The sequence below is a fragment of the Monodelphis domestica genome, chromosome 2, assembly GCF_027887165.1.
Source record: "Monodelphis domestica isolate mMonDom1 chromosome 2, mMonDom1.pri, whole genome shotgun sequence".
NCBI classification, from domain to species: Eukaryota; Metazoa; Chordata; class Mammalia; order Didelphimorphia; family Didelphidae; genus Monodelphis; species Monodelphis domestica.
In genome coordinates, this window is record NC_077228.1 from 69929141 (window position 1) to 69954015 (window position 24875).

At 39.5% G+C, this 24875-nt stretch overlaps 2 protein-coding genes across 9 annotated transcripts in view; both read left to right on the top strand.

Moving 5' to 3' along the window:
- Positions 1–6954, top strand: part of RABGAP1L (RAB GTPase activating protein 1 like) — a 705349-nt gene extending 698395 nt beyond the window's left edge. For all 7 annotated transcript variants that reach the window (XM_007480823.3, XM_056815569.1, XM_007480824.3 and 4 more), the window contains one exon: positions 708–6954. In XM_007480823.3, coding sequence (XP_007480885.1) covers positions 708–860 — 153 coding nt within the window. In that variant the 3' untranslated portion in view covers positions 861–6954. The remainder of the gene's footprint in view (positions 1–707) is intronic.
- Positions 6955–10458: 3504 nt separating this feature from the next.
- Positions 10459–24250, top strand: CACYBP (calcyclin binding protein). Of its 2 annotated transcripts, none has more exons than XM_001365424.5 (6): positions 10459–11266; positions 17930–18149; positions 20444–20540; positions 20859–20958; positions 23237–23331; positions 23789–24250. In XM_001365424.5, the coding sequence occupies exons 1-6, from the start codon at positions 10724–10726 to the stop codon at positions 23943–23945; spliced, it is 1212 nt and encodes a 403-aa protein (XP_001365461.2). In that variant the 5' UTR covers positions 10459–10723; the 3' UTR covers positions 23946–24250. The 2 variants fall into 2 exon arrangements, with proteins under 2 accessions (XP_001365461.2, XP_056671551.1); XM_056815573.1 differs by having other exon boundaries at positions 10481–11521.
- Positions 24251–24875: the final 625 nt, after the last annotated feature.

Below are 24875 nucleotides of genomic sequence, written 5' to 3' on the forward strand. Positions count from 1 at the left end.
TGGGTGGATGGATGGATGGGTGGATGGACAGATGGATGTATACCCACTGGTTCTGTGAGTTTTTAAAACTAGGCATATGTCTTACTAAAAAGAATTAAACATTCTAAAAGTGGAAGAAATATTGAAGGCTTAATTTCAAGTTTTCTTCTCTCTGGTTACCCATCTTTCTTTTAAGCACCTTTTCAGTCTTGCAAAATTCTCTTCAACCCAATCTCTTCTTATATTAATGTAAATTAATGTCCTTTAGGGAAAATTTCCTCCATAATGACACATATGTGTACTAGTGAGGATGGTGCTGGGTCACTTGAACTCAAGAGTTCTAAGCTGCAATAGGGCTAAATCTGATCCAGTGTATATCTGAAATCCCATAGCAATGTGGTGCTACTTTAGGATTGGAGGCCCACCAGGCTGCCTGAGGAGGGGCAAACCAGCCCAGGTTGTACATGGAGCTGGTCAGAGCTCCCCTGCTACTCAGCAATGGGATCAGGCCCATGAATGTCTGTTGTACTTCCATCATGGACATGAAGGAAGGGAGGGAAGGAGGGAGTGAATGAGTGGATAGGAAGAAAGGGAAGGAGAGAAGGAAAGCTGCTGGCATCCTTGGTGGTCTAGAAATAGCCAAATAGCTTCTACAGAAAAGGTTTCATATGCAGAGGAAAAATATCTCCCATATTCAGGTGATTATCTTTCTTTCTTTCTTTCTTTAGGAGCTTGAACACCAGAGAGGAGCCCTCATGAATGAAATTCAAGCTGCAAAAAACTCTTGGTTTAGCAAAACCCTGAACTCTATCAAAACAGCCACAGGCACACAGCCACCCCAGCAGCCTCAGCCGTCCCAGCCACCCAAAGAGAGCACGTAGTTCCTGCCATATTCCATGCACAAGAATACAACCAATCAAGCAACTGAAGCCCTAGCAGATTGTCCCAGTGTCTCTCTGAGGGAAACTAAGGAAAGCCAGAGGGCAAGCCTCGAACTGAAATCCTTCAGCATCTCTCATTCATCTGGTGTGACGCTTTTCAAAGGAAAGTTATTTAGAGTCCTGTTTTATGTTGAATATCTATTTTCCACCTCCCTCACCGAAAACCACCATCAGCCTTTTTACACCTTATTTTATTATAGCTAGATGTTAAGTTGGAAAATAAATAAATCAGAGCTAAATGTTTTATTTAGAACTAATTATTCCTAATTATTTTATATCTTGCCTAAAAAAGTAGATTTTTTTTTTCTATTTCCAGGTTGACATGGTGGGAGATGGGGTATCAGTCAGGGAAGAAAAAAGATTGAAATTTAAGCCTTGATCATTTTCAGGACTTAAACTTAAAATAAAGCACATTGTAGGGGCCGGCCGTGACCACTGTCTAGGTCTTATCCTAGATGTGATCCTGGTAGTTTACAAGAGGGATGGTAACATCCTACAGAGAAGCACTTTGCTTTTGGAAGAAAAATGACCACAGACCAGTCTCCTGAAAGGATTCATTTAAAAAAAAAATTATTTTCTGTTGGGTTCATTTGGAAATGAGCACCTTACATAGATGCTGGATGCTCCAGAGGCTCTCCTATCCTTTGTTTTCTGGCATGCCCACTAGAGCAAGGGAACTGGGGTTTCAGTAAACTTAAATAAAGCCTCTATCATCTTGGCCTCCGTTCCTTTAAGAACTCCAACCATGAATCTCGAGATCGGCCTGTGTGCATGGCCTCAAGTGTGACAGTCGAGGGGAAGTGTAGTGCAAAGGCTATTTTGTGAGCGGTAGCTTTAGAAGAGTCACCAGAGCACCTAGAAATACCAGCTTCAACTGCTGGGCTTGGTAGGGAATTTGGAGCTAATGAATGAAAAGGAAGTAGGAGAACAAGACAAGTGAATTCATTTCATTTAGTTTTTATGGCACTTGCTGAGAAAACTCTAATTTTGTGTTTAAGGTATGGAAATGGGAGGAAAAGGCCAACTTTGAAACCTTTTAGTCTTATGCTGTGTAACTCTTCCTGATTTCTGTAACTCTGAAAATGTGCCCTTTTTATCCCAAAGATGGAGAGGTGCAAAGGCATTTGTAGCATTTTTTGATTGAATATAAAATGTTTATAGAAATAGTTATTTCGCTGAAAGGTAAACTATTGTTTAAAATTTGATGGAAATGTTTTCAAATTATATTTAGCACGTCTATATAAAAAGGCCCTTGCCAGGAATTTTTCCAGCCTTGGCCAAACAGGTTAGTTGTGTATTAAGTTTTCCATTTTCTTATCTGTTCAACAGTAAAAGGGTCCTCTGGACCTATTTGCTCTTAACCCAAATTAATTCTTCCATCAAGTCTGTACAATAAAGTTGATTAATATTCATCATTGGCTTCATTGTCAAGCATCTTGTTTGCAAAGGATCTGAAGCTGTGGTGCCAGTGGGACTCTAATTTCTGCCATATTTTACTTTCAGAAGATTAAGCAGAAATCAAATGATAGTTTCATCCTAAAGAATTTAATGAAATTCATTTGTAGGAAATGTCTTGCCCGCTTACCCTAAAAGGAAGTTTTAATCCTAAAAAATAATCCCTCAACTGTAACCATTTATGAAAAAAACTCATTGTTTACCTAAGATTGAATTCTTCAGATCCGACTCAAATAGGGCTCCTTCAAAGAAGGATGGTTTTGCCTGACATTTTTCATGAAAACATTTATCAAGAAATGAAAACCATGTAAAACACTGTAAATTGTGAAAGCTATTTTAGCCACTGTTAGTGGCCCTTCACATTTTGAGTAATAAGAACCTTTTTGGTAAACTGAACTTATACACTTTGAATGTATTAACTTGTAATGTGATGGTCATACTATCTAGTTCATCAGTGTGTCAGCTTTGACTTGAGTGTTGCCTATAATCTGGTTTTTAAAGTATATTCTCTTCTTCAAAGTATCATAATAATGGCTAGAAAATGCTATCTGTATAAAATGGCACTTTTTAACTTAATGCATTAACTTCCGTGAAATATCTAGTCAGATCTGTTGAATTTATTTGGCATTTCTGCTTTGAGTCCCATAAACTCCATCACCTTGATTGCCAGCCAAGTGGAGGAGGCTCATTTCTTCTGGAGTCTGATCCCATGGAGCTCCCCTATTGCCTTCCACTTCTCAGAACCAGCAGAATTGGGCTTGAACTGTAAGGTTTTCCTTAGTTGAGAAGAAAAAAAATAAAGTTGCTGTGTTGCTGCCCATTCAGACTTGGGCAGTAGTCTTGTAGATGCTTCCAGAACAGTTATATGGACCGTGTGTAATCTCAAGAGATTCCTCATTCCCCACCGTCTCCACTCCCCCCCCCCAAATATTCAAATCCTCCCATCTAAACTGATATTTGGACTCAGCTGGCCAGTCTTGAGGTTCAGTTGACTTTTTGCATCCCAGAATGGGTGTGTATAACTTGATATTAGAAGTTATATTTTGATTACATTAAAAGAGTTTATGTAGAAGTGAGTGAATATTAAAATTTTACATAATTTTTGTTATTTTTTTCTGACAAGAACAGCACTTTAATTTTAAATAAAACGAATGCAACTCAATGTATATTTGATGGAGAAAAAATATCTATATGTTGTACAAATTTAGAAGCTGTTGACTTGTTTTGAAAGGAAAGTGAAGACATTTCAGAATTCCGTTTAGTGCTTTCAGTGACTTCTGTCAACCGTGCTGAGTTGCTTCCTCTCCTATCCAGTGCCAACAGTGATGCGTGGCATGGCCTTCTGTGCCAGGAGTTTAGTCTGTCCCAGGATGAAGTATGCATTTGCCACCAGCAGCAGGAACCAAGCAAGATTTAGAAAGGACCAAAGTTTGATACATAAGATGTGATTTTCATCTCCTATGTTGGAATATCACTCTCAACTTTATGACCAAGAGACAAATGAAGCTTTGAAAAGATCTGCATTCCAGAGAGGGCAGGGACAGCTTCGTTTTCGTCTTTGTGTCTCTGGTACCTAGCACGATGCCCGGACTGTGGGAGAACCTTAATAAATTCTTGTTGAGTAACTGATTGATGTCAGTTAATTTTAGAGAATTATGTAAACTGCCCTTCTTTTCACTTGGATTCTTTTCAGGAACCAACCAAAAAACAATCGAGCAACCTGAAAATTCTTACACATAATGGAGTGTTTTTCTGACATGGTTGTTTAATCTTAATTCAATTTTCTTTTCCTAAAATGCACAGTGTAGAACAAATCCCCTCCAAAATCCAGTGTTTACAACATTTTGAAAAATGATTCATTTTCTTTGAGACGATTTCTGAATTCCCTCTTTGTGTACAAAATTAAGTGTACTATTTATTTTTTTCTAATTCAAAGATATTTTATTTTCCCCAATTACATGTAATAATTTTTAATGTCATTTCCCCAAATCGTGAGATCTAAACTGTCTCCCTCCCTCCCTTCCCTCACCTAGGTTGGAGATGGTATGCAATTTGATCTGGGCCACATGTGTATTATCATGCAAAACATACTTCCATATTGGTCATTATTGTAAGAAAGTGTGCTTTTTATTAAATTAGTTTATATATATGTCTTAAAATTTTTATTTCTTTAAAGTTTTTTTTAGAGGTCAGAGAAAACAAAGCTGAATTCAGTAGTGCATATGTTTAATTGCTTCCTACAGTCTGGATCCATCTCACAAGAAGTTCTATTTAGCTAGACACTTGATTTAGAGATCTTAATTAACCTTCCTCAAGAGCTTACAGAAAAATCAGTAGATGTACCAGTTAGGAATATACCCTAATTTGCAAGGCAACCAATACATCTCTTCATCTTCCCTACTAGTAAATCAACAATTCTTTTCCAGTGGTTTGGACTCACTTTTCATATTAGAACCATCTTTTTACTGATGAAGGGTTTTACCTTCTCTTATTATATTTCTCCAACTTTTTAAATGTTTCTCCATATAAAGGTTTTGATTTCTCTGCCTCTCCTACTTTGTTTAAAACACTCTATTAGGAAATAATAGCATTATGGCTTAATTTCTTAGAAAGAAAGAAAATATGTAAAACCAGAACGACTCAACTTTTGGCCCTGAGAGTCCAATAAGCCATATTAAGACTCTTAGAATATTAGAAGAGAGATTTAGAATAAGGATTACAAACGTAACTTTGTGAGAGGCACACTTTGTTGTAAGATCCCAAGTTTTCTTAGGTTACTGGTTGAAAGGTAATTTCTGATTGATCTACTATGTTCATCAAACACCGATATAGATCAATTGTGTGATTCTAGCGTCTCAGTAAACGTGTTTTAGCACCGTACGTGCTTTTCTTCTCTAGAAAAGTCTCTGATCAATGATCAAGAAAGACGATCACTCTGTACTCTTAATGATTTTGTCATTTGGTCATTTTTCAGTCATATCAGACTTTTTTGTGACCCCATTTGGGGTTTTCTTGGCAGAGATCCAGGAGTGGCTTGCCATTTACTTCTCCTTTTTACAGATAGGGAAAAAGATTAAGTGACTTGCCACAGGGTATCCAGCTAGTTAGTGTCTGAGGCCAGATTTGAATTCAGGGAAACAGATGAGTCATCTTGACTCCAGACCTGGCGCTCTATCCGCTGTGCAACCTGGTTTCCCTTTAATAAGCTTAAATAAGTTTGCAAATAGTATATTTTTCTTGTTTTGTCTCCAGAAAAAATAGGCAACCTTCAGTAATCTGGAGATTAAGATAGACTTCCTGAGCAGTTAAATATCAAAGGTGTATTATGCCCGTGGAATATGTGTCCACACACATACCTAGATGTCAAGGCATGTAGGAATCCAAGACAACATCAGAAAATGACCCTGTGCCCAATCTTGTTTCTCTGTTAAGTCTTCTTCCTTTCTCTGGTTGCCACGTTCATGTCTTCTCCTTTGGCTGAAGTTGTTACAGCATTAATTCATCCTTAAGTGAGGGGCTTCTTTTTCTTTCACGTAAGGTAGCCGTATAATACTGGAATGGATACTTTCTATGGAATATCCTCAACCCTACCAAAGCCATTAAGCTGGAACTATGTAGAAAGCTCTGCGCTTGAAAAGATCTGGAGTTAGGATTTGAAAATTGGGTAAATATCCTCAGATACAGAATTAAGGTCTAGCACATCACCAGGGGAATCTGTTAGTAAAACAGAACCATTAATGTCATTTCCTTATTTTCCTTAATTTGTACTACAGATTTTTCTGGAAGGTTTTATTAGGAATGTTTTCATCTGCAAAATAAGTTGGATAGGGAATTTTTTCAGAAATTCCTTTTTTTTTTCCCCAGTGGGAATTATTGAATGTGTAAAGGGTTTCATTGTATGTAATTTGGAGAAAACTACATATTAGTCACAGACTAATAACTATGAAACTGAATTACAATAATATAAATACATCGAAGGACTAGTGTCATCAAAGCAGAGGACTGATGCTGGAGGTGATCCCAGAATCTAAGATATCTTAATAGCATTTTGCACCAGTTTTTCTATTTTTAGTATTTTACATAATTCATGGATCTTGTAGTCTAAATGAGGTTAAAAAAAAAAAGATTTCCTTCTCAAGCCCACCCTTCTTCCTCTCCCCCCCCCCCCCCACCATACCTGTTTTTATACTGCCCAGGAAATGAAAGAAATCACCTTCGTGCTCATTGCTTTCCTATACTGTTCCTATGACTCATCCAAACCTCTAAAACAAATGAGTTGACTCATATTTCCCTCTCCCCCCTCCAAGTGCAAACCCTTTAAAGGCTTACAAGAAGAATCCTGCGGACCATATCGTTCCCCAAATCGCTGACCACTGACAATTAGACGTTTTCCATAAATCCATGTATTATGTATGGTACAATTATCAATGTAAATGCTTGCTATGAAAAGTGCGATTTATTGTACATTGTCTCAACAAATGTTTACTTTTCTAACTGTTAAGGACTTGATTGGAGGGTATCTTGTTTTCATTGTGTGAATGATTGATTTCTTGTAAAATAAAAAGAAACACAAAGGAAATGGCCTCCAGGAACCTGTTTTTATAAGTTGTTGATGTTCCCCCTCAACTGGCCCCTGGGCTGGTGTCATAGTTGAAGGAACTGTAGGGACAGAAGAAGTACAGGGGATAAGGAAGGTTTTGTAACAGGGAATGGAGGGGTGGAAGGGATAGAGGGAATATGGATGCTGGTGAGGTAAAAGGAGAGAGATACCCCTGCCCGAGAGGCTAGCTTTGAAAAATGGTCTGGGCAAGGCTTCCATCCTCAAATCTGGGCTTGCTTTGCTGCTGGTGTTTCCCTCCAGGGGGGAGCAGAATGCAGTCTATGGCGTGCATGGCCTTGGCCCCCTGATTTCCCTTGGGGCGGTGGTATGGCATGTTAGCTGGGCTCTCTTTAGCCATCCAGGTCCAGGCTCTCCTTTCTCAGAGCTTCAGGCTCAGATCACTAGCTGCCTACCAGACATTTTAAGTTAGGTTTCCTGAAACCATCTTAAACTCAATGTAATCCCCAAATAAACCCACCCATTTTTCTCCTATAACCTCCCCCTCTTGACCTTCGCTATTTCTGTCAAAGGCAAGCCACTGTCCTTCTAGGATCCTACATTGGTAACTTCTGTTAGGATAAAACATTTATCTGTGAAAAATTAATATCGAATTATGAAATAATTTGACCTCGTTCTCCCCCAAGGAAAGGCTGAAACAATATAATTTTAAGGTCTGGATGAAGCATTTTTTCCTATAGGCTATGAAAATGGATTGGAAACTTTTGTTTAGATCTAAAAAAAGATAATAGGATTAAGAACAAGGCAGGGAGCCATGGAGAACCCCAATTAAGAGGGTGCTCTGCTACCATCTTGAACTGAGGCAGCCACATGGTGGTGGGGAAGAGTGTGTTGGTGTCCTCCTTAGAGCCAGCTCTTCCTGTGATGAAGCAATGAGAGTGGAGTTGGGGTCCCTTCCCTGAGTCCTCCTCATCAGTAGCTATTTACCAATCAGAGATGTTTTGGGATGATGAGGGGAGGGACTGAGAAGTGACCTTACAAGTAGAGTTTGCTCTCTTGTCTCACTCTTGCCCCACTTTCTCTCTTTGACATCTGTTGGGATTGTGGAAGGAGTCAACTGGCCAGTTTAGATTGTCTTGAGTGGTCAATTAATAAATTAATTTTTAAAATAATAAATACTGCCTGAAGAATTTCAGTCATCACATATCCTAAACTCACTCTTGCCTTCACTATACTCCCTGTAAGTCAAATCAGTGGCCAAATCTTAACATATTTACCTTCACATCTATCCTATCTGGATCCTTGTCTTCATTCACACAGTAACTGTTTGCTTACTTTAAGTCTTCTTATTGGCCTTCCTGCCTTATCACCACTCTAGGCCCAGGGTCACATAGCTCATGCTGGGAGCCAAATCTGAATTCAGCTCTTCCAGACTCCAACATTCTCTCCACTTATACTAGTGATGGTGAACCTTTTAGAGGAGTGTCGGGGTCCACCCCCTCAGAGACTGAATGCTGAGCCCTGTAATGGTAGAAATTTAGGGCTTCTGGGAGAGGTTATAATATTGTAATGGTTAAGAATGTGGCTACAGGATTTTTTTAATATTGAACAATGGCCGCCAAGGAATTTACTTATGAAATTCCTAAAAATGAAACACTCAAGTCAGAATGGAGTTTATGGAGGTTTAATCACACTGGGAGTAGGGAAAGGAGAGGGAGAGAAGGAGAGAAGAGAAAAGGGAAAGGGCTACTCAACCTCTGACCAAGGCAGAGAGAGTTTTAGGCCCAAAGGCCCAGGTGGAAAGAATCAGTCCTTAACTCACGTGACCAATCTGAAGGAAAGCTGTCTGCGGGCGTCCTCTCCCTCCAAGCTCCTAACACCAACTCTCATCTAGCTCTCTCCACAGGAAGTGAGCAAATTCCAGAGGCTGTTCCCTACCTCACTTCCTGTGTCTCCCAAAATCCAATGGTTGGCTCTAGCTTGGCTTAGGACAGCCCAGGTGGGCAGTTAGTTATTTCTGATTTGTCATTGACTAGCACATGCCCATGTAGTGTGGGTGTGCACAATTTTGGGTGCTAGACCAAGATGGAGACTTTTTAAAATTCACAGCCCCCCCCCCCACATGCCAGAAGTGCTCCGCTGTAACAGTTAAAATTAGGGGGGAAACTGAGGCAAGGTAGAAATTAGTTTCTCTCTGCTAGAGGTATATTTTATAAGGTTTATTAAAGATTAAAATATAAAGAAAATACAAGTAAGAAAGACATGTGTCTAGGCCCAAAGAGCCTATTCACAACCACTCACATCTCCTCTGCTAGGTGGAGAGCCACGTGTGCTCAGAAGCAGAAGTAGGAAAGAGCGCCAGTAGCTTTTACAGCCAGGTTAAATAGAAATTCTTGACCTCACCCAGGTGGAAATCTCAGTGAGATTACAGGGCATTCTGGAAGCTAGCAAGGACTCCTGGGGATTGGAGTCCTGGATTCAAATCTCCATTTTTACACTGCCCCCCCCCCCCCTTTACTCCACATGGGGAAGGGAGGAAGCCTTCACTCCCATTGTGCTGCTGGGTAGAGGGGGTGGGTGAAATGAGGAATGTCCTTGGGTGTGGTGGAGAGGGGTAGGGGTGTGGCCCCAGTGCTCTGCTCCCCTCTAGCTCTGCCACCTGTGAGCCACTCCTCACCTTCCTTACCACTGTGAGCTCCTATTGGGCTGCTAGGCAGAGGGGTGGGGGATATGTAAGAATGTCATCAGGCACAGAAGGGAGGGGGAGGGGAGCAGCTCTGCAGGAGGCCCTCTGCCTTTCTAGTAATGAACTGGGGGAGAGGGCTGGCCATGTGCCCACAGAGAGAGCTCTCAATGGCATCCCTGCCTTAGGCTCGCTGTCACTGACTGATAGCACTTGGCTGCCTTATGGATATGACTAAAACATCTGTGCTCCCTAGACTCAGTGACAGTTACCTTCCGGATCAAATACAAACTCCCTCGTTTGGCATTTTAAGTTATCATTTGGCCTTCCCACATTTCCATCTTTCTTATAACTGATTGCTACGACTTACACAATTTAGCCACAATGACCTCTTTCCTTGAACACATCCTTTGGCTTCCCACCTTGGGGCCTTTGGCTATAGTCCAAGGTTACACAGACATTAAGCAGCAACTGTAACAATATTGGAACTCCAGTCCTTAACTCCAAGTCTAGAATTCATCCCCCTGCACCACCCTCTCTTCATAAGTCCTGATATTCCTAGTTGTTAGCCTTTCATTTCTTGTTTATGTTGTAATCTACCTCATGATTACTTGTGGGCATGTTGCGCCCACTCCATAGAGGGGGGGGGGAAATCCTCTGGATTTCCTGACTACCTGTAAATCTCAGCTAAAATGATCTTCGGCAAGAAGCCTTTCCAGGTTGCGCTTAAGAGCCAGGTGATAAACACTAAGGTGATTCAAACATTTGGGGAGGGGCTGAGGTTGCAGGCACCTGGCCCTCCTCCCCAAGAGCCATAAGGCCACGCCCCTGCCTCGCAAACTGGCTGTGACGTCACCGCCCGGGACAACTCACCCTAAGCTAAAACCAGAACGCCTCATAAAGCTCCCCACTTTAGTCTATGTCTTCTCTTTCCCGCGGCTGGGCCGGTCGGCTCCCTGGCTAACAAGTTTTTCACGACTTTGCCTTAGGCAATATGGTAGCGGCCTGGACGGCCCAGAACCTACAGAAGCTCCAGGCCAGGCCTACAGATGACCCAAGATCGGAAAATCCTTCCGGTCGTGGGTGAACTGCGGTTGCGCGGACAAGATGGGACAAGTGGGTAGTGGCTGCAAGGGGTGTGTTCTTTTCCTCCAACGGCCAGGCTCCCAGAGCCCGCCAAACGAAGGGGTCTTCCTCAGGCAGAGCGCACGCGCAAGAGAACAAGCCGGGTCTAGGTTCTGGCGGAGGTTCCATGTGGGCGGGGCCTTCGGCAGCTCGCGAAGATTCCAGAGGCACCTCGCGCTAGAGGAAGGGAGGGGCGAAGAGAAGGAGGCTCTGCTCTGTAGGCTGGCTGGGCCTTTCCGGCTCTCTTCTCGCGCAGGCGGCCTAAAGGGTGTCTCTCGACGGGACGGACTTCGCGCAGGCGGCCTATCCCCTGGCAGCCGCCCCCACTCGGGAACGTCCTATTCGTGCGCAGGTATCGCTGGGGATAGCGTCTCGTGCCTTTCACGTCCGCGTTCTGGCCGCGGCGAAAAGGGCGTTCTGAGCCCAGCCCTTGCAGCGTGGGGTCCTAGAACCAATCTTCGGCGTGGTAGCAGCAGGAGTTACTCCTGGCGTTGGCAGCAAGCCATGGCGGCAGCCCTGGAAGAGGTAAGGCCCGGTGCTCGGGGACCTTCCAGCCCCGCTCATCCTTGGGACACCTCTCCCCCCGTCCCGTGCCTCGGCTGCCCCCTCCCCTCCAGCCCCCAGGCCCTTTCCCTATGCCATTTGCAAAGCTTCTTCTCCACCTCTACCGCTGTGTCGGGGCCGCTGCCCCTGAAGCCTCCGCTCCTGCTGCGGCAGAGCTCCGCCGCTACCTTCGTGGACCCGGGCTGGAGAGAGTCCAGACGGCGGGCGCCAGGGGAGGTACGCTCCTCTTGAAAGAGCTCTTAAGGTCCTGCAACCCCCTCCTCCCCCCATCTCCGAGGGCTCCTTTTGGTGGTTTTGTACCAGGCAATGTTGCGGCCGCACTGACGGAGGGCTTTCGTCCCAGTCTCGTTGGGTGGCGGGGCCTAAAGCGCCGTTATGGTTGTGAGCCTGGAAATTAATGACATGCAGACCGTTAATAAAGGATTTGGGCATCAGGTTGGATATTTGGAAAGTAAAGGAGACGAGCAAATGACCTTGGTCCCAGCAGTTTCTTTGGAGGATTTACTTTGACTGGGTATGGTCGGGCATTTCCCCACCTTGTTCCTTGTAACCTAGACGTAGGAGAAACAGCCAGGAAATGGAAACTTTCACTTTTAAAGATGCTCATTTGATACCGGCTGTTACTGGGGCAGCTAGGTGGTTCAATGGAGAGAACACTGGATTTGTAATCGGGAAAACTCACCTTCCTAAATTCAAATGAGGCCCCGAATATTTAGTAACCCTTAGACCCTAGGCATATCACTTAGCCCCGTTTGCCTCAATTTCCTCATCTGTAAAATGGGCTGGAGAAGGAAATGGCAAAGTACCCCAAAGAGAGTTGGACATAACTGGAAAACGACTGAACATATGCTTTTGTTAACAGTGCTTGATCTCGGTGAGATTTGTTTTTCAACATCATAAAGATACACTGAGAAGAGAGATCCACAATTTTAAACATATGCCAATTGTAGGGGAACTTGCTTGTGCACTTAAAAGAGAGCCCTTGATTTTAGAACTAGTGAGTTATATATTTGTGTCTAGTTAAGTCTGTCTGATAAAGGGAAAAAACCATAATTGACACAACATTGAGTAGAACAAATCAACACTCATAATCGTGATCTAGGTTCTGCCCTACTACTAATTAATTATGTGATCTTGGGCAAATGATTGAATCTCCCTGGACTTCAATTTTCTTATCTGTTAAAGTAAGCAGTTAGAGTAGGCTATTTCTAGGGGTGTAATAATGCATACGTTATGAGGGAATAACTTGAAAAGTAAAAAAATGGTTTGCACACATTATTTGATTTTTGTCATCGCAACATTTTCATAAGGTGTTTAGGATAGGTATTATGTTAGTCAAAGAAACTAAAGTTTAGGAAATTTCTGTGGGATCAGAAAGTTGGTGTGGAACTGGAGCACAAGTATCAGTTCCAAGCCTTTCCATTAATAGAACCAATAGAATTTATATCTACCTCGTTGTATTTGTTTTAATATATACATATTTATATTTTTTTGCTATTTTTTAGGGGTAGTCACTATGCTGCAGCTAGGTGGTGCAGTGTATAGAATGCTAAACTTAGAGACTGGAAGATTCATCTTTCCCAGTTCAAATCTGGCCTCAGACACTTAACTAGCTCTGTGACCCCAGGCAAGTCACTTAACCCTATTTGTCTCCATTTCCTCATTTGTAAGATCATCTAGAGAAGGAAATGCCAAACCACTCCAATGTTTTTGCCAAGAAACCCCAAATGGAGTCACAGAGAATCAGACACCACTGAACAGCAATCTTTTTTTACAAATAGAAAAAAATTTTAATGATATATTTGTGATTACAAAGGTGGAAATGACAGAATAGGTTAGAATTCTGTTGTCTATTCTTTTTGGGAAATGTTGCTGTGAATCATTGCTGGTCATCTAAAGGTCAGTAGGTAAGGGAATCTTGCAGCATTTTAACACCAGAGTTGCATAAGAGTTGATAAGAGATTACAACTTCATTAAAATATCTAAGCTGCCTTCTAGAGCTTTGTGTGGCACCTAGACCAAGATTAATTGCCAGTTGACCAACTGAGCTTTACTACACATCTTGAATTGAATGTCCCATAAAAATCTTAAACTCAACTTATCCAAAACTAAACTCATTATCTTTCTCTCCAAACCCTTCCCTCTTCCCAACTTCCTTAACCTTATAAAGGATACTGTTCCCCTTACCTGTCACCCAAACTAACACCTTGATCCCTGCATAGCCAATGTGTTGCCAGAGCTGATCAGTTTAACTTCATGCCATCTCTTGGGTATTCCCCCTTTTCTGCTGGTATTGCCATCATCCTGGGTTAGGCCCCTATCACTTCCCACCTGGACTATTGCAGTAGCCTCTTATTTGGTCTCTGCCACAAGTGTCCCCACTCAGTTCATCCTCCCCCTCGCTGCTACCACCATCCTCATTAAATAAACTCCAGTGGCTCTCCATCACCTCCAGAATCAAATAGAAAATTCTTCCATTTGACTTAAAGCTAAATAATAATTTCCCCCCTCCTCCCTTTTTAGTTTTACAATGTATTCCTCCCCTGTGGCCTCATACAAGATAGTCCATCTCCCAAGTCTGGCCATTTTCACTGGCTGTCTCATCCTGTAATTGCCTCTTGTCTTTCCCCTGGCTTCCAGGAAGTTCCAGCTCAAATCCCACCTTCTACCAGAAGCATTTTTTATTCCCCTTTATGCTAATGTCTTCACTCTGTTGATTTATCTCCATTTTCCTATGTGTGGTTTGCATGTTCTCATTCCTTGAGAGCATTGTGCTTTTTGTCTTTGTAGCCTCAGCACTTTGCACAGTGCTGACATGGCTGAGAAGGAGCCATTAGATGGAGAACCAGGGGGCTAACAGGGTCCAGTGCTACAGAGGGGTCCAGAAAGATGAGGATTGCACAGAGGCCCTTAGATTTGGTGATTAGGAGATCATGGGTCACTTTGGAGAGAGCAGTTTCAATTCTGTGAGGCTGGAATCCATTTGCAGGCAGTCAAGAAGTGAGAGGAAAAAAGATGGAGGCCCTGAGTTTAGTTGGCTTTTTCAATACAGGATTTTAGTTACCTAACAAAGATTGAGGCTTTTTTTCTCAGAATAGGAAAGACTTGCATTTTAAAAGGGAGAGTGTGAAGGATTTAGAAGTGGAGTTGATAGTGGGGGCGCTCTGCTATGGGAGGAAATAGTCTAGAGAAGGTCAAGAAGGACTGATTTGATGAGAAGAGGAACAACCTCATCATCAGGAGGAAATTGTAGGACATGATAGAAAGGGGTTGTACAGCAAAAAGAGTATTATATTCAGTAACTTTGATTAGGTTGTGTTTTTGTTTGTTTTTTCAAGTAAAGAATGAGAAGATTCTCAGATTGGAGGTGGGAGGGAGGAGAGGAGGGCCATAATAGGATGCAAATGAGTTCACATAAACATTAAGGAGCCAAGGAATGGCTAGATGCACAACTATAGGAGGTTGCCTCAGCAGACATGCCTTTTAGAAGAGTGAAAATTAGATGTGGAGGTCCTGGGGATGCTGCTATTTGGGAAAAGATCTATACTAATTATGTCCAATGCCATACTATATTATACTTCCCGCCATGAATTTTGAAGTGCTGGCCACAGCTACAATTTTTGCCTTTCCCCTGATAGTTTTTTTGCTTTTTTTTTTTTTTGTTAAACTCTGCATCATAGCATCAATTCTAAGACAGAACAGCAAGGACTGGGAATTTGGGATTGTGACTTGCCCAGGGTCACACAGCTAGGAAGTATCTGCCTTAATAACTTTTGATAAGAAATCAAATGATGAAAGAAATCACTCTGTGTATCAGAAAATGTGACAGATTTGGGAGGAGAGACTTGATTGCAAAAGTTAGTAAATATGGAAAAAACTAATTCATCATTAACTGTAATATTGATAATGGAGTTAGTGCTACCTTCTATGTGTAGAAGTTGCAAAATTAAGAAAATCTGTTTTGGGGGTGGATTTTTTTTTGGAAGGCAAATTTTGATTTTTACGGAAATACTTATCAAAAGGCGAAATAACTGTGTTTAGGAGAATTGGTAAGTTTTTGTGTTCAAGAGTCTAAATTTTCTTTTCCATTAAAATGTGATAGAAATTATAGTTTTGAACCGTACTTAAAATGCCTTTTTTCTATTACATCAAGCTAAATATGAATATCACTGACATGTGCATTTATGCAGCTTAGAAAAAGCAACTTGATTTCTATGTTGTGCTTTGTATTTTTTTAATATTCTAAAGAAAGCTTTTTAAGTGGTTATGATTTAAGTGCCATTTTGACTTCTTTTAAATTTTAGCAGCTATGAATATACAAATCATTCAGTGTTTTTTGCTGTTAGAAGGGAGCTTTTTTTAAGCCAGGAACTTCATAAAATACTTGTTCCCCCATTAAGATAGAATCTTAAAAAAAACCTAGAAACTTGTACATAGTTTATAGTATGTTTGTGTGAAAAAAGACAGGAATGTTTATGTATTTTTAAAAATTATTTACTTTATTTCTTTTAATAAAATGATTTATGATCAGCCATTGCATTAAAGAATGTGATTTTGGTGAGTGGGGATTAGTTTTTCTACAATTTTTAAATATTTTTTACATTACAGCTCTTTTCTCTTCTTCCTTGTTCAGCCTTTCCAATTTCCTCTTCCCCTTCCCCAATATTTTTCTGAGTCCTAGGTTTCTGATAGTAGGGCTGGACTAGAAAGGAGTTAGGATGGGAAAGATAGGCAAATTTCCATAAAACACAAGGTAAACATTAAGAATTTTTTAGTTATCTGCTTTTCCAAACAGAAACATGAATGTATCAACTATTCAGAAATAGCCCCAATAGAATTCTATTAGGAAGAAAACCAGAATGGTAAAATAATAGATATATCTGCTTTGCTCCCCATACTTTAAGAGATAAATGTTCTATGAGCAGCAATACCATATGCATGATCTGAATATTCGTAGTTATGTCATTACTGTTGAAACCATTAAAGTACAGCTTTAAGTTCCATTATACTAAATGTATTCAAAGACGTCATAGACTTGCTGATACCACAGGAACAACATTATTGAGTATATAGAAATCCTGAGGCATAGAAAAATAAGAGCTCTATTCACAACCTAGTATATCGAAGTGCATAGTAATCATATAAGCCGCACTTAATGTGGGCTGTAGATTTTTTAGGATTGTGGCCCTACTTCTTAGGATCATAGGTTCTAGAGATTGAAGGGGGAGGGGGACTCAGCCACATCCAGTCTGATGGCATCATCTTCCCTGATTTGCCCAAGGTCCTACAGATAGGAAATGTCATGAGTAGCTTTGGAAATTGAATTTTTAGTTTTGTTCTGATAAGTTGTACTGTCATCATGTGCCTTCTCATTTAATTTTCCCTTTCATTTTTTATAATATTTAGTGATATTAGGGCTATCTGATTTTGAAGGAAGGTGTAGCTTTTTAATCATTGCAGGGCTTCAAAGAAAATTGTTCTGGATGTGTTGGGTTGGCTCCAATTGTATGGTTCTTTTTCAGATATTTGATGAAGGAATAAAACATTCCAAAGTAGAGGAACTCATCTATCCAGTGAAACATGTCATATTGATTAAGGAATTCAGAATTGTCTATCAATTTAAGGGGGGGGTATTATGTGGTTGCCTAAAGGGGGAAAAAGATTTCAACAGGGAAGAAAGGAAAAGTTCATGAGAACTTGGGCTTTTTTTTTTTTAAACCCTAACCTTCTGTCTTGGAGTCTATGTTGTGTATTGGCTCCAAGGCAGAAGAGTGGTAAGGGCTAGGCAATGGGGGGTCAAGTGACTTGCCCAGGGTCACACACCTAGGAAGTGTCTGAGGCCAGATTTGAACCTAGGACCTCCCATCTCTAGGCCTGGCTCTCAATACACTGAGCTACCCAGCTGCCTCCAACTTGGGCTTTTTTAAGAGAGGTAGAGGTAGAGAGAGACAGAGACAGAGAGACAGAGCCAGAGAGAAGATAGCTAAGATTCTAAGCCCCAGCCAGGGGAAAGGAGTCTCAAGACCAAAAAGGGCAAGGAAACTAAGTCAGCCTTTTCACTCACAACAGTAACTGTCTAAAAGGAAAGCAGTCTGAGGTCTCCTGTACAAACCCCTCCAGGAGTCCAGTTCCACAGCCAAGTGTCTTCACTCCAAGTCTGTCTAAGTGTCTGTCTTCCAGTCTCTCCTCTGAGTGACTCTTCTTCATTCTTGATCCATCTGACTGATCCTTGTGTGCCTCTATTTCTTCTATCTAAAGATCTTTTTCTCTTGTTTACCTCCCCCTAAATTTTACATCTGCCAATCACAGCAGATGATCCTCTCCAGAACTGCCCACTCGATGTATGAAATAGGTGTTCACACCTTTTGTGGTTAGTTAATACTTTTTTTTTGTTAGTTCACCTTTTGTAGTTAGTTAACACCTTTTTGTAGTTAAAATGGGTAGATCTACTTTAAATACTGAGTTAACACTTTGGGGATTAAAATCTAAAAATAGAGGGGATTACAATTTTATCTTCACTTGTATCAAGAAGAGCTAAGTACCTTCATTATTACCATGAGGAGATAGCCAAATCCAATCTTCATTCACAAGGTTACAGTAAACTTACTTGTTGTCTTTAAACAGCTACGGAAGGACTTGGAAGAAGTGAAGGAATTGCTGGGAAAGGCCACAAGAAAACGAGTCCGTGATGTTTTAACAGCAGAAAAGTCCAAATTGGAGACAGAAATCAAACACAAGACAAAGCAAAAGGGAGAGGAGAAAAGAGAAACTGCTGAAATTGAGAAACCAGCAGCTGTGGTTGCCCCCATTTCAGTAGGGTACACAGTGAAAATAAACAATTATGGTATGGCTACTTCTCCCACATCCAGCTCTTTGCTTCTTTGTGTAATCACCAATACATTAATTTCTTTTTGTTATTATTTTAAGTGGAAGGAGGAAGTAAGAGGGTCTCATAACTCTTGTGCAGTCTGAGGGATTCTGTTTTTCAGTGTTCTGCTAGAGAGCTAGATAGTTTAAATTAAACACGTTGAGAGTAGGGCAATGGGAGTGACATCTTGACATCTACTCTGAAAAGGGTCAGGATCCAATGTATCTGAAAGTGTACATTCTTGTCTTTTTTTCCTGCCCACTGCTAAACTAACCACAACAATTACTTGAGACAATGCAGAATCATTGATTTTCAGTGTTGGAAGGGACCTTAAAGATCATCAATTTTAACCCCTTTGTCTTATGGATGAGGAAACTGAGGCCCAGAGGGTTGAAATGCCATCTGAATGGGCTTTAGTTCAAAGAAGTGAGGCTGTTGAGCCTGGAAAAGAGAACATTTATTGGAGGAACTATTCCTTCTCCAAGTATTTGAAGATTGGTTATGTGAAGAGGGTCTGTTTGGCTTGAGAGGGCAGATCCAGAAATAAGTGGAGATAGATTTTGGCTTGTTTTAAGGAAAATTCCCAAGAATTTAGAAAGTTATTTTTTAAAAAGGTAGAACGGACAGCATTAGGAAGTTGTGAATTACTTTCCTATCACTGGAGAAAAAGATTCATACTGTATTCATATATTCATGCTATTGGACTAAATAACCTGAGATTTCCAGTTTTTGAATTTTGTGATTCAATAGAAGTGATTTGCTTAACATCATGTAGCTAATCAAGTGGTAGTTTGTTCAACAATGGGTTCTTAACCCAGAATCTGTAAACTTTTTTTAAAAAAGAAATATTTTGACAACAGTGTTTCAAATATGATTGGATTTCTTTGTAATCCTATGTATCTTATTTTATGCATTTAAAAACTTTATTCTGAGGTGTCCATGGGCTTCACCAGACTGACAAAGGGGGTCCATATCGAAAAAAGGTTAAAGGAAGTTTGGACTCCATTCCTAGTTCCTGATTTCCAGTTGAGTGTTCTTTCTACCTTCCTGTATTACTATTATTATTATTATTTAAAATTTGGCTCAGCATCTTTGTTCAAAGTCTGACCTGGTTAATATTCATTTACATGACATCAACATTTCTACTCCATCCTGATAACTCAATCACTTTTACGTGTAGTTTGTGTATACATTAATGTGGATTGATTGAGGATTCATTAGGTTTTAAGCAGCTCAGGGGAAAGGAGTACAAGCCTTTGTTAAACATCTGTGGTCAGTCAGTCAGCAGGCATTATTAAGTGCTCACCATTGTGCCAGTCCCTGTGCCAAGCAATGGAGATACAAAGAAAGGGAGAAGATAGTGTGCACCTACCTGGGGCATACAGTAAATATTTGTTGGTGCCCCAACTAAGTAAGATTTTAATCTTCCTTCCATTGCACTCAGTTCACAGCTCAACTTTGCATGTGAGTGTATATCTTGGGCAAGTAATTATGCTTTTTTGGTCCTCACTTTCCTTATCTACAACATGAAAGGGTTTGGATGAGAGTGTCTAAAATCTTTCCTAGCTCTGAATCCTGTAGTCTAGGCAACATAAGATTTGGGTTCAAGTCCTGATATTTCTGTTTTATGCCTTGTGACATTGGATCTGTGAACATCTGAGTCTCTTTGAGTGTATATGTGAACACACCTTGAAAATTATAGAACACTATGATTATATGGTAAATTAATGAAGAACTGGTCATTTGGAATAGCAGAAAGACATAGAAAAAATGGCTATGAAATAAAAATATTTTTTAAAATACAGGTGGTGGCACTCAGCAAACCACTATCTATGATGTATAGGAGAGAAGATACATGACAAGAAATTAAACTTTTGCCTTTTCCAAAAGGTTCTGTACTGCTTAATTCTAGGCCTTGCTTTCATGATTGATGGGGTTAAAACTGGAGCCAGCACAACAGTGTGGAATTATACTTAGCAGATTTAAGTTTGAATTATAGTACTTTAACTAGATGAAATCACTTTAAGTTCTCCAAGCTCGAGTTTTCCTAACTGTAACAGAGGATACCAGTATTTGTACCACTTAGTTGTGAGTAATGAGTTTTATAAACTAATAATATTTTATGATATTGTATTCATAAGAAACACTCATCATTACATTCCCTCCATTTTCTATTTTTATTGCCAAGTAGTAGTATGAGCCATTGCTACCTATTGTATTATGGAACAGATTCAGTGTTGTCTGGCTAATTTACCTTTCCCTGTGTGTAGGATGGGATCAATCAGACAAATTTGTGAAAATCTACATCACCTTAACTGGTGTTCAGAATGCCCCCCCTGAGAATGTACAAGTGCAGTTCACAGAGAGGTGAGTATACAGTATAATTTGGAATGTATTGCCTTTTGTGGTTCTTTGATTGCTTTGTTAGGCATGATAAATTTTCTGTGGAGCTCCTATCAGTCTACTTAATTTATAATTAATTTCCCCAGTCTATGGCTTAAAAAAAAATCCCTGTTTTGAGACATAGACTCATTAAATAATGCGGGGAGTAGCATGGGGTTATGAAAATCTTAAAAATTTCTTTCTTCCCTCTCAGGCTTTTTTTTTTCTCTCAACTCTTCCTTAGTACTAGAGTCTCATAAAACCAAGAAGACAATGCATTGATCGTTTTATTTACCTTGTTAGGTCATTTGAAGTTCTTGTAAAGAATCTTAATGGGAAAAACTACTCCATGACTGTCAACAACCTCTTGAAGCCCATCTCTGTAGAAGGTAGTTTAAGAAAGGTGAGTCTTCTTGCTTTTTCAAGCATATAGTATAATTGCATTGTATATTGTACAGTTACTAAATCTAGACTTATGATGATTCAAAGTTTGGGCTGAAGTTTTACTTTTTTATTAACCGTAGGAAAAAGTAATTGCTAAATCATGGAAATAAGGAAAAGCTATTTGGAGCATTTAAGAAATACAGGGTGGGACAATGGTGGCATTTCTGGTCAGGTGTGGTAGCACTGCCTATAATCCTGATACTAAGGAAGCTGAGTGAAGCTAATGAATCCTTTCAGTTTGGATATTCTGAGCTAAAGTCAATGGGGTATTAGCACTGCCTGGCACCAGTATGGGCAATCCATCGATGGAATCAGGCCCCAGAGGGGCCACTTGCACTTCTAGCCCTGACTATTAAAAAAAAATAGTGTAGGTATTGTTTTTAATCCATTAAAAGGCATTTCTTTGTGACTCCTCTCTACTGGGAAGTTAATTAATAATATGAAACTGCCATTAAGAAAAACTTTTAAATCTGTATTTATTATTAATATAACCTAGCCTCCCAAATCTCTTCTAATTAGCAGTATAAACTAGAATTATTTATATTGTCATTCTTTAATTCTTAAAATTAGACAATTGGCACAAGGTCATCCCATTGTTCAGTAATGTGTTCCTCCTCATCTGTATACTCAATTAAAAATAAAAAATGATTATTAGAGACAATTATTGATATTAAAATTAATGCTTTATGTGAGAGGGCCCTAAGCTTTAAATATAAATTCACTCATTTGCAAAGTGAGATTAGTGCACAGCCAATCAAATGACAAAACTATTCACAGTGAGATAAATGTACACTAACAGGTGATAGGAAGTAGTAGTACTATCTCCATTCACCATTTCCTTGGAAATTAAACTGATAGAAAATAGTCATCACAATAGGTAGGTCAAAATAGCCCCCAAACTGCTACATTCAGCAAACATTTGATCTCCTTGGAAAGATATGGCAGCTAAGGGCAACGCAGGCTTAAAATATATTCATATTCATAAATTGTGGTGCAAAATAATGAGCAGTATTTTTTTGCACAAATTAGTGAAAAAAGGGGAAGGGGAAATGAATCTAGCAAATTTGGCATGAGATGCAACAGAACTTTATCATTACAAGAGCATTTATAGGTGAGACCAGAACAGAGATTTGTCAACACTTCTAAAACAATATCTTATCAGTGACAGTAGAATTGGCACATTTGTGCCCCAAAGTACCCACAAAAGAAATCCAGGGATAGTAAAACACTTCTGAAAACATTAAGGGATTGTCTTAGAGAACTGAAAGAGGTTAACTATGAAGTATACAAGGAAATATGGAAAGATTTATGGAGGATTTATAATGTATGAATAAGAAATGTTAGGATGAAATGCATTGAATTTTATGACTGGAGAATTTTGAGGTTATTGAGCTCAACCTACATCTAAGCAGGAGTCCCTTCATAGCCAACATGTGATAATCTTAATAATCTTTCAAGTGACATGAAAACTGATATCAATTGGGGCGGCCCACTTGAGCAGATATTTCATTCTTGGCCAGCTTTGATAGGAATTTGTTCTTTACATCAGGCCAAAAGTCTGCCTCCTGTTTGTACCTGTACTTGCTATTTATTTCCTTTGTGATCACACAACAGATGTAACCTTTTCTACATAACAATACTTCACTTTGCCAACTGTTATGGTAAGATCTTAGCATTTAGGCTAAGAACTTCTAGAAAAAAAGATTTTGAATTAGAAATAACTGTTGATCATTTAAGGCAGCTTGATTACAGGAAGAAAACTGAAGTTCTCTTCTTCCCAGATATAAAGTGACCTATTCAAGCAATAATGATAGTAAGTGTAAGAGAATGTGGATCTGGACTTTTTGAATCAAAATTGAGTCATATTTTCACTATAAAAACCTTCTTTGAGTAGTTCTGTGGTATTTTCTGGCTTCCAAAGCACTTCTATGTTCATTGGTTCTTAAAGCAGTCCTCTTAACATAAATGGAATTATTCCCCTTTTTAGGGAGTGCATAGTATATTAGAAAGTCACTAGACATGAGAAAAATGAAGATAAAGGTTCAGATTCTGGCATGGCTAGCTTTGTACCTGACCTTGTGTAGCCTACCTAACTTACAGGGTTGTTTTTGGTTTTAGATCAGATCATGCATAAATTGATTTATGATTGAGTGGAAAAGTTATGAATAAATATTAAAGTATATATATGGAAGACCTGTCATATCTTAAGTTCTTTTTTTTTTTTCTGGCTTTTCTAGATCAAGACCGATACAGTTCTTGTATTATGCAAAAAGAAACAGGAACAGAAATGGGATTACCTGACCCAGGTGGAAAAAGAATGCAAAGAGAAAGAGTGAGGTTTTTTTCATTATATTTTTTAAGAATTGCAGCCTAGATAATTTAGAAAATTATTGTGGTGTGCGCTAGATTTGGAATCTGATGCTAAAGTTTTTAAGTTTTGTTGGTAAAGCATATGACCTAGGACTTATCTTTTCACATTTTAAGTTCAGTAATATGTAAATGGTTTGACAGTTTAGTAGATAAAAGATAAAAGTAGATAAAAGAATGTCGCATTATCTTTCTGTCATCATTTAGTTCAGAGAGGTGCGTGCATGTATATGCAGGTATGTATTGTACCTTGCCAGAGATGGGGAAGAGGTTTAACTTATGTGACCAAACTGGTTGGTCAAACTGACCCAAATGTATTCTTTAGGCTACAAAGGTCTTTTTTTTTTTCCACTTATTCAGTATTTGTCAATTGTAGGAAAGCTTTGTTGTAAAGTTTTATTCCGTTTTCTTTTTTTCTATAGAAAATCTTCCTTTGATAATGACACAGATCCTAGTGAAGGGCTGATGAATGTTTTGAAGAAAATTTATGAAGATGGAGATGATGAAATGAAGAGAACTATTAATAAAGCCTGGGTAGAGTCAAGGGAGAAACAAGCCAAAGGAGAGACCGAATTTTGAGATGAAAAAGTCCTTTCAGCCACCAATGTGGAAATATTGTTTCCAATAAGGAACTGTTGCTGAGCTGCACAGATGCATTTGACAAGTATATTGTTTACACAGCCTTCTTCCAAGCAAAGACCATGAACTCCTTCCATTTCATGCTGGAGGATTTATTTAAAATAAATTACACTTATTTTAAAACACTTCTTTCAAGGAAGGGTTGCCTTAGTGCCCTGGTTTTTGTGTGTAAGAAAGGGTCATTGTTTCCTCACTTCAATGTCAAAAAAAAGTCTAGCTAATTAAAAATGCTATATATTCATTAACTCTGGTGGTCATCTGCACAATTAAAAGGGTTAAACCTGCATTCAGAATAATCTTGCTTTTCCTTCAGGATTAGCATGGATATTTAGGCTTGAATCCAACAATTTGATTTAAAGAGGAATGAGGTATTAAATGTAAGGTGTCAGTTTATGTTTATTGGTTCTTCTATAAGTTGACCCATCACTCCTTAAGCACCTATAAGAAGGGGTGAGGGTGGAGGCAAACTTTGAGAGAATGTTCAGTTGCTGTTATAATTGGTATAAAGATATGGCATGTCATTTGAACCAACTGAGTGGGTATATAAGTCTATAGAACTAAAATCTCAGATTCCTCCTGAATCTAACAGTAATACATTACAAAGAAAAAAATAACAGGCAATCTTTGTTTGCATTCATCAGTAACTAAATATAGTAAAAATTTTACCTGATTCTTTGGGAAAGTATTAGCTATCTTCCCTTTAAAGTTATTATTTCCTTAAGTTATAAATGGAAAGACAATGATAAATTATGAAAGTAATTACCCTTGGGACAAAAAATTCCAACCCTTAAAATAGCATAGTCCAGTGATTGCAAACCTTTTAGAGGGATGGGTGATGTCCTTAGGGACACATGGAGAGGGGGAGGGGAG